This window comes from Rhinopithecus bieti, unplaced genomic scaffold (assembly GCF_001698545.2).
Source record: "Rhinopithecus bieti isolate Rb0 unplaced genomic scaffold, ASM169854v2 scaffold_6513, whole genome shotgun sequence".
NCBI lineage: Eukaryota > Metazoa > Chordata > Mammalia > Primates > Cercopithecidae > Rhinopithecus > Rhinopithecus bieti.
Genome location: NW_016805931.1, coordinates 667,466 through 677,771, shown reverse-complemented (window position 1 = coordinate 677,771; position 10,306 = coordinate 667,466). Strand labels below are relative to the sequence as shown.

At 35.0% G+C, this 10,306-nt stretch overlaps 1 protein-coding gene across 1 annotated transcript in view; it reads right to left on the bottom strand.

Moving 5' to 3' along the window:
- MTREX (Mtr4 exosome RNA helicase) overlaps positions 1-10,306 on the bottom strand; it is a 127,634-nt gene that overhangs the window by 12,475 nt on the left and 104,853 nt on the right. Inside the window, 3 exon segments of the mRNA XM_017874186.1 lie at positions 3,107-3,269; positions 5,008-5,064; positions 8,593-8,698. Coding sequence (XP_017729675.1) covers positions 3,107-3,269; positions 5,008-5,064; positions 8,593-8,698 — 326 coding nt within the window.

Sequence of the window (10,306 nt, the reverse complement as noted above, 5' to 3'; positions counted from 1 at the left end):
ATACTGAATATCAGAGGTCAGAAAAGTCAGGAAACTCCCCTTAATGCTAAAACAACAAGGTTATCTGGAAAGTCCCTAGCAGGGCAAGCGGCCATTTGTGGTTTGGTCAAAGGGCGGGAACCAATGAGCAACTGACTAATGTTTAACTTTAAATGTCAGCCAATTGTAAACCTACAACTGTAAAAATCCCCAGTGACTCTGTAACTTGCTGTAACTTGTTTGTGTCTGACTATAAAAGACGGCTGAACACCGAGCTCGGGGTCTCTCCCTAGGATCTGATACCTAGCTGGAGGGAACCGAGTTTGAACTCGAAATAAAGCAATCCCTGCCGCTTGGCTTTGTCTCTGAACTCTGGTGGTTGCTTTCGGGTCATCGCGGGTCTGGGCATTACATTAGGATTCATCTTCCATACTGTGGTAACTTCCACTTAGGCAGAAAGAACAGAAAAAATAATCCATTAAGACAATTTTATATTAATTCCTAGATTTTTAAAAAAATATACTCATCTGACAGGCCAGGTCTACTGCCCCTGCTTTTCACTTTTTTTTTTTGAGACAGAGTCTCGCTCTGTCACCCAAGCTGGAGTGCAGTGGTGGTGATCTCAGCTCACTGCAAGCTCCGCCTCCCGGGTTCACACCATTCTCCTGCCTCAGCCTCCCGAATAGCTGGGACTACAGGCGCCCGCCAGCATGCCCAGCTAATTTTTTGTGTTTTTTAAAATAGAGACGGGGTTTCACCATGTTAGCCAGGATGGTCTCGATCTCCTGACCTCGTGATCTGCCCGCCTTGGCCTCCCAAAGTGCTGGGATTACAGACGTGAGCCACTGCGCCTGGCCTTTTTACTTTTTTAAAAAAAAAAAAAAAAAAAAAAAGGCTACTCTTTGCCATGTACCACTATTGTTTTATGTCATTGTGTTTTGACTTTTCAGAGAAGCAGATATTATATAAATATGAGTATTGTATTAACAAGTCTTGGAATTATTTAGGCATTGGACAGTTACTAGTTTCATCCTTATGTTCCAAAAAGATGTCAGACTGAAGATTGATGGTGCTCTATGTGATGCCTGAGTGCTGCTGAAACACACAATTGTCATATACCAACCTGTGCTCCTGTTTTAAGCCATTTTCATCAGTGAGTACACATTATCCCTCTTCTCACTGAATCAGCTAAACACCATGAACTATTAGAGATGTTGCTAAACATCATCAACTATTAGAGACCTATTTAGTATTACTCCAAGCGTGAATTTTCTGTGGACGGAGATGGTATAGTCTAGTGTAGGGTTTAAGAAATTTTCAGGTGATCCAAAATTTAAGGATAAGGTGCTATGGTGCTTAAGTGAAGTTATATGTAGTTACAGAGACCAGAGTTTAAATCATCCTGCCGTCACATCACCTTGGCCAAACTGCTTACCATAGTCTCCTTGTGCAAAGTGGAGATAATATCTACCCTGAATTGCTATTTGGTGATTACATGTACATTATACAGAGCTCTTAGCACAGTGTTCAGCATATAATACCTACTTAATGAACAATGACTTTCCCAGTAACAGAATACAGAATTCAAAGGATGCTTTGGGACTGTTTGACTAAATGATCATTTAGAGGAGGCTGAGAAGTTTATAAACCCTAGAAAAAATATGTAAGATACAATAACATAATTTAAAAAGGCGCTATAAACTTTAACATTAAAACCTTAAAACCCATAAAGTTCAATATAGTCAATACAGTAAAGGTCCTCAGTTTAAGTTTTTAATATTCTGTTGCAGAGAAGTTTAACCTATGCAGCATAAAAATAACTGATTCATAAAATCAGTAATCTATTACTTCTTTAAGAATATCAGTTGAAAGTGTCAGGCCTCTGAGCCCAAGCCAAGCCATCGCATCCCCTGTGACTGGCACGTATATGCCCAGATGGCCTGAAGTAACTGAAGAATCACAAAAGAAGTGTAAATGCCCTGCCTCGCCTTAACTGATGACATTCCACCACAAAAGACGTGAAAATGGCCGGTCCTTGCCTTAAGCAATGATATTATCTTGTGAAATTCCTCTTCCTGGCTCATCCTGGCTCAAAAAGCTCCCCCACTGAGCACCTTGTAACCCCCACTCCTGCCCGCCAGAGAACAACCCCCCTTTGACTGTAATTTTCCTTTACCTACCCAAATCCTATAAAACGGCCCACCCTTATCTCCCTTTGCTGACTCTCTTTTCGGACTCAGCCTGCCTGCACCCAGGTGAAATAAACAGCCGTGTTGCTCACACAAAGCCTGTTTGGTGGTCTCTTCACATGGACGCGCATGACAGAAAGGTCTATAATATTGGGCATGTTAAACATGTAATTTTTCTCAAACTAAATCTATAAGCAATAGTAGCCGTTCTTATTATAATCTCTATACAGAACTCATGTATTTTCATTTTTAAGAAAGTTCAATGTAAATTATCTCATTCAGTAAATACAACTGGCCATTTATAAACACATAAGCTAATCTTTTCCTACTGAATGCAGCATTTTAAAATATGGTTTTGTTTAAACAGTCTACTTTTTTTTTTGCTTCTTATAATTCACTTATAATTATTCCTTGTATTTCTTTTGCCTTAGTTTTTTCATCTAAATGAAACAATTTAGTTGAGTAACAATTATTCTTCAGTCTCTTAAAAGTCCTGCTCATTAAATTTAATCTGATTCATGCTGCAATAACAGTATGACTAAAGCCAAGTCAGTTATTACATATGGAATGACTGATCATTTTCAGCTCTGCTATTTTCAGTGGAATTATATAGCTCACCAGGAGAACAAAAGGGAAAAGGAAAAATGCCAACATAAATATGACTTATTAGGGTCATATGCTTGTGACTGTAGAAACTCATAGAATTATAACTGCACAAAATTATACAGTCTAGATTCTAAAGGACTTTCTAATGAACAGACTATGCTTATTAAATAATATAAAGAATTTGTGGAGAATATTTTTTAATCTATATAACAGGGAGATTTCATTTAATTACCAAATATTAAAAATACATATTATTCTTGTTTAGTTAAAACAATACCATCCTAACTGTATTTCTTATACTGTAAATATATATATGTAAAATTTAACCATACCTTCAAAGACATCTGTCATTTTGCAGATATGGGCAAATGTAGCTCCAGTTGCCCAGGTATATACTACATCCATTAAGTGAGGTTTAAATGAGCTTAGATAAGTTTCCTCGTCAATTTCCAATTTGGCTTCTGCTGAAACTTTTGCGATTCTTTTAGCACATTCCTTTAAAGATAAAAGAGTTAAAATTCCTTACTTACGATCTCCCATATCACTTTATTCTTTAGGTTTCCAAGCCAGTACTCCAGGAGGTCCCTTTTTCTTCCTAGGTATTATGTCTGCAATGTGGACATTCTGCTCCTAAGTAGGCACAGTGCCTGTTCCATTACTAAGTGATCAAACAGCCAATCTTTCCCATTATGTTGACGTAGTTAACTAAGAAAAATGTATCAAGAGCATGCTCTTCAGCCAGTGATACCTTTTCAACAAACAGACAGAACTCTTCATTAAAAGTATTCAAGAGCAGCATTTAACTAATCTCTATTTCATTACAGAACAGATTTCGAGAAATACAAATCCTAGAGGAAAATAAATTTTCCCCCAACAATGGTTAAAAATGTACTTATCTTTATATTGTTTTCCTCTAAATTGAGAAAATTCATTCTTCTTTACTTGGCAATCTAAAAGACCAAATACTCCTAGGCCTATGAACCTATGAAGACTTCGCTAGTTCTAGAAATTTAAACTTCTTAGTGATTTTAAGGCATGTTACATGTTCCATTGAACCAGCCTTTTTATTTTAATCAGAATTTTTTGAATTATTATTTTAAAATATTTTAACTTTTATTTTAGGCTCAGGGGTATGTGTATAGGTTTCTTATCTAGGTAAACTTGTGACTCAGGGGTTTGGTGTATAAATTATTTAGTCAGCTGAGTACTAAGCATAATATGCCACAGGTTTTTTATATTTTTTCTTCCTCAATCTCTCCTTCCTCCCACTCTCCTCCCTCAACTAGGCACCAGTGTCTGTTGTTCTGAAGGGGCCTTTTTATGACACATTTTTTTGTTCCTCTCTTGTAATTCCTTAGCTCATCTTTCATTGTCTTTGTCTAATGTTGAAAAGGCAGATAAAATTAGCTTATCTTATGACATTAATGAGATAAATTTATTACTAACTATAAACTACTGTGGCTTTGAGGACCCAGACACAAACAATTTCTTATGATAAAACAGATTTTAAAACTTTGTTATAGGCTGGGCACAGTGGCTCACATCTGTAATCCCAGCATGTTGAGAGGCTGAGGTTGGAGGATCACATGAGCTCAGGAGTTCGAGACCAGCCTAGCCAACATGGTGAAACCTCATCTCTACTAAAAATACAAAAATTAGCCGAGCGTGGTGGCAGGCCTGTAATCCCAGCTATTCAGGAGATTGAGGCAGGAGAATCGCTTGAATGCAGGAGGTGGAGGTTGCAGTGAGCCCAGATCATGCCACTGCACTCCAGGCCTCAGTAAGGGAGCGAGACTGTCTCAAAAACAAAACAACAACAATGAAACAACAAAACTTTGTTATAAACCAGAATGAAAAAATGTGCAAAGAATTAAAAATAAACTAAATCCTAGTCCATCAAGATACCATTATTAGTACTGAGGAAGAAAATGACACATGTACTGAGCTATCAATACAGCCTATTTACATTATGAAGTTTTTAATCTCCTTTCACAATAATGCTACACAGTTCATTACAATAATGGGAAAGAAATACTGTTTAATTATTAAAGTAAAAATCACAAGAGATGTTATCAGAGTAACATTAAGTTACATGACTGACATCAAGTGACATATTTAATCTTTATAGCTTATCTCTGTGAAATGATAAACCACGATGATTAGATTATCAAAAAAGTTTATTTTATAATCTACTATTCATAAAATATGTAGTTCAAAAAAAAATTGTTTTTACCTGCATTTGACGAAGTGGTCCTGCTAATTGTTCTGTTAATTTGGGCATCTCACTAGACTATAAAAGAAAAGGAAAACAAGATTAAAAACCCACATTTAAAGTTCTTGGTTTTCACACTACCTGTTTTAACAAATTAAACAAAGCTTGTAAGATAGTCACATATCAAATTATAAGACCTCAGTCAATAGCACTTAAGAGTTTCTAATCAATTCAGTTTACACAGGCAAAATCACTATTCCTCTCATTCTAAATTATAATATTCTGTTATTACATTTCAGAGGAAAACACACTGCTACATCTGCAGTGTGCTAACTAGCTGCTTTTTGTGATTATCTATGGAACTGAGGGAGGATAAATACTGTAAACATACACAGTAGTTCAGTTACATCAACATTAAAGGGTTTTATCATAGTTTATCTTTGATATAGTTTTAGTTTCTAGGCAACTTTCAATCTGTAGAAACTGAAAAGTTAGAAACTGAAAATTCAGGATAAAGTACGTTAAAATAGTGTCCCCAATTTTATTTTACACAGATGTTCTAACTCTAACGAAGTATAAGACAGCTAGAAGTTTAATCTGAGTTTCAGTATTCTTAGTATTGCTTTCCTACAGTTGAAAATTCTGTCAATTTCTGAATAATACAATAGAGTTTCAGGTCTATCACTAACTAGCCAAATTAAGTTGGACAAGCTGCTTAATTCTGTGTATTGGTTTTTTCCCTGTCAAAGAAAAATAAAACCAGATCCTCAAAATGAATAGGTTTATCATGAGAATAACAGACATTATTTGTGAAGAAATTTTTGACAAAGGTAGTTACCGTACAAAAATAAAATTACTGTAAGAATGGTATGTATGTATGTGTGAGACAGGGTTTAAAGTAATTATAGCTAATTTTTTTTTTTTTTTTTGAGACAGAGTCTCGCTCTGTTGCCCAGGCTGGAGTGCAATGCTGCGATTTCGGCTCACTGCAACCTCCATCTCCCGGGTTCAAGCGATTCCCCTGCCTCAGCATCCTTAATAGCTGGGATTACAGGTGCGCACCACCATGCCCAGCTAATTTTTGTATTTTTAGTAGAGACGGGGTTTCACAATGTTGGTCAGGCTGGTGTTGACTCCTGACCTCATGATTTGCCTGCCTCAATCTCCCAAAGTGCTGGGATTACAGGTGTGAGCCACCATGCCCGATACCTAAATTTTTTTTTTTTAAAGCAACTGTAGGTTAGTTGCGACATATCTGCCTTTATTTTAAGCAACAGTACTTACATAGGACTTGATTTTGATTTGCATCATGTATATATGTTTAATAAATCAAGAACCAAATTCTATATTATTGTTGCTAAAACCAGAAATTATTGATGAATGTCAAAAAAGCAAAATAGCCAGAATGACCTTAACATCTCAGTTTAATAAAGAACCCAAGACTGTGAAATGTGTTTGATATTGTGTCTATTTATGGTCAACAGTTACTCATCACATTCCTCTCTGCTGTTCACTATAGGTAGAAGGCACCAGTCCTGATATGAGGAGGTTAATTGTGATTTTAACAATATTCTCCCACCAGGTATGTATAGTTTGTTCCCTCATCTCTCCTGTAGGCCTCAATATAAATTTCACTTCATTACTGAGGCCTTTTCTAATCATCTTATTTAAAATAGTAACCCCAACCCCTCAGTGATCTGACTCTTCTCACTTCTCTCCAAAAATCTTCACCCCCATTTGACAGAATGTATGTGTATTGTATTTCTTTATCTTCATCCACTAGCATGTAAGTATCAGGAAAGCAAACATTTCTGCTGCATCTCTGGTGCTTAGATCTGTACACTGCCCACATTGGGCGCTTAACAAATTTTTGTATGCACTTGACCTTTATATTATGAAGACTTATGTAATCTTTTAAATATTATTTTTTAAATGTTGAGATAGTTTTATAAATACATTTTAAAATAGAAGTTATTATATTAAGCAAATTTCATCTTACTTATAACAAGTATTTTACTATATTTACTAGAAGACAACATTCTTTTTGGCAGAAAACATTCTGTTAAAAGCATCAAGAAAAATCCACATGACAATTAGTACAATCTTTCATCTCAATGTTAAAAGGCGCCACCACAAGAATTGATGACACTGTATATAACAAAGTGTGGTTTCACTGAATAAATCTTAACTGCATATATTGACATCTTGCCCCAAGATTTAAGAGCTGTGGTTTGGCTTAACCAACTCCTTTGAAGAGGGAATATAATTGGCATCTCAGAAAAAGGAACTACTGTAATAGTGCCACAATATAAAACAACAAGAACATGCAAATAATGAAAAATAAGACGAAATGTGACATGGGTAGAAGACCACCTATCCCCAAACTATTTACAAACCTAAATCTCTGAACCTTCCTATTCCAAGTTTGACAAATGTTCTTAATTATTTTTATCTTGGAAATTGATATAATAAAATTTTGAGCCTAAGGAAAAACACTATTTTGTATGCATATTTCATAGGTGCATAGTAGGCAATCTCAGGAAAGCATAAACTGTTTTTGGATTATTGTCCTATTTGTTATCATTGCCACTAACAGCTGTGATTCTAATCAGTAATCAGGGACCTGAGAAAAGTACCCATCTACTTCAAGAAGTAATATATTTGATCTAATTAATAAATAGGGAAACAGTTAACAGGTAAACAGACCAATTAGGTGTGGTTTCAATGAATAAATCTAAACTCCTTATACTGACATCTTGCCCCAAGATTTAAGAGCTGTGGAACTTAAAAAAAAACTCAACAATTTGTCCTACACAATTTACTTAAAAGTTAAACTAAGTATGTATAGTAAAAGGTCTTCCAAAAATTTAGAATATTAAATTACTTTTAGAAGGCAGATGTCCTTGTCTTTTTCTCACTCTATCCACTTCATCTACAATAAATAAAGTCTTAAATTTTAAATGTAAAACAACACATCTTACTTTTAAAATGAATCATACTGGTTTTTGGAATGTAGTACAAGGATAATCAGCGTTCTTATGTGTTCCATCCAGCACTTCATTTTTTGATTTCTTAAGAACTGTTGAAAGTGAACTAATTACTCATATAAAAAAAACTGCTGCCAAACCAACAAGGATCTTATAATCACTACTACTACCACTAACTCAAACCGTGCCCATGAAAACTAACGTTTCAGTTCCTAGCAGGATGGACTGCTCCGTCATTATTCTTCAACACTGGGGAGTAGAGTTAATTCAACCTCACTCCCCACTTTCATTTTTATCAGACTTTCCTAGTTTTATTCTCACTCATCTTTTTATTTCTAGGACTGCCGAGGACTCGGCCAAATGTTTAATGAATTGGGTTACAGAACAAATTTAAAACTTAAAATCTAATTAATAGTGATTGTTAACAAACCTTATTTTATTCTAATAATATGTATTTAATCATTCAATTTTCTTAGTAAATTTGTGTTAAAGTTGCTGTGATTTCCAATTAACATTAACCTATAATATGTAAGTATTAGTAATATTTGATAATACAGCCATAACACTATTAACTACATGATGTGTGAATTAATAAGATGTGCTGAATCAATTAACTCACATTCTCTTGAAACACAAAGCAGCTTAATAATGCTGTTGCCTGTTCTGCAGAAAGGTCATTGAAAAGGCCATTAAACATCATCTCAGTTAGAAGGAGCTCATCAGCACTACAACGGCAAAACAAAAGAATAAATTTAAAATGTCAGAACACACATGCACACACACATATGCCTTTAACATGTAGTTTTTAATAAAACATATTATTTGACCTTAAGGAGTAATCAATGAGGAATGACAATGATTTATTTAAGGACAAAGCAGATCTTTATAATTACCAATATATTATATAATCAATGTAAAATGGGGATTTCACATAAAGATTTCAAATATCAAAATGCAAACATTCACTGAAATAAGAACAATTTCTTAACCTTTAGTATGCTAGGAAAATCATCACTGTCATTTATTTTCTAGGGCAAAAGGACTCTTATAATTACTTTTCAGTTATTTTACAAATAATCTGTAGAATAAAAAAATGAAAACAATTTTATTAGAAATCTTAATTAAAATGTACTCATAAGAAGACCCACATTTTTTATTTTATGTTGTAATTTTTTAAAGTTTTTATATTATAGTAGAGATGGGGTCTTGCTATATTGTCCAGGTTGGTCTGGAACTCCTGAGCTCAAGCAGTCCTCCTGCCTCGGTCTCCCCAAATGCTGGGATTACAGGTGTGAGATGCCACGCCCGGCCAGAAGACTCACATTTTAATTCATATTTTCCAAAGGCTGAAAGGTATATAACCAAGATGGGCAAGAGCCTTTGAATGCAACAAACTGCTGGTCACCAATTGTCATCCACGAATCTGAAAAATATCCATCTAGGAAATACAATTCTAGATTTCAAGTACATCTTTAATAGGTAGGTACTAGCTCATCACTACTTCTCTTTCTTCTCACACTTGCCCTGTCAAAATGTACAATTCCAGATTTACATCTCTTTTAAGTTCTAGCTTACTACTTCTGAGTCCTCTTTGCATCATCAAAATACATTTTTTTAAACTTGATTTTGTTGAGGAGAGGAAGGTCACCTTCTTTGCTCCATAACTGTAAAACATTTTCATATACAGACTTATAAGGACAATATATTTATTATTACAAAGATTAGAATGATCAACAGGTTTTAAAAAATTTCTTCATCATCTGTTTCTTTCCAATTTCCTTATATACACAACTGTGTATTTGACCACTTGTGGACCATATAAGGAAACTTTGGTGCACAAATCATAAAAGATGAGACTACTATTACAAGTCCTTTTAGCAAAATGAGATGGTCCAGGTTCTCATCATAGACATTACATAACTACGTCCTTTCTGTTGAATGATTAAATGAATAATCTCATAAATATATATATATATAAATATATATTTAAATATATATGTGTGTGTGTGTATATATATATATTTGTCCCTAGAAATATATTGTTCAGCTGAGCACAGGGGCTCATGGCTGTAATCCCAGCACTTTGGGAAGCTGAAACAGGTAGATCGCTTGAGCCCAGGAGTTTAAGACTAGCCTAGCAACAAGGCAAAACCCTGTCTCTACAAAGCAATACAAAAATTAGCTGAGCATGCTGGCACATGCCTGTAGTCCCAGCTACTCAGGAGGCTGAGGTGGGAGGATCATTTAAGCCCAGGAGGTCAAGACTGCAGTGAGCCATGATCTTGCCACTGCATTCCAGTCTGGGTGACAGAGCTAGACCTTGTCTTAAAAAA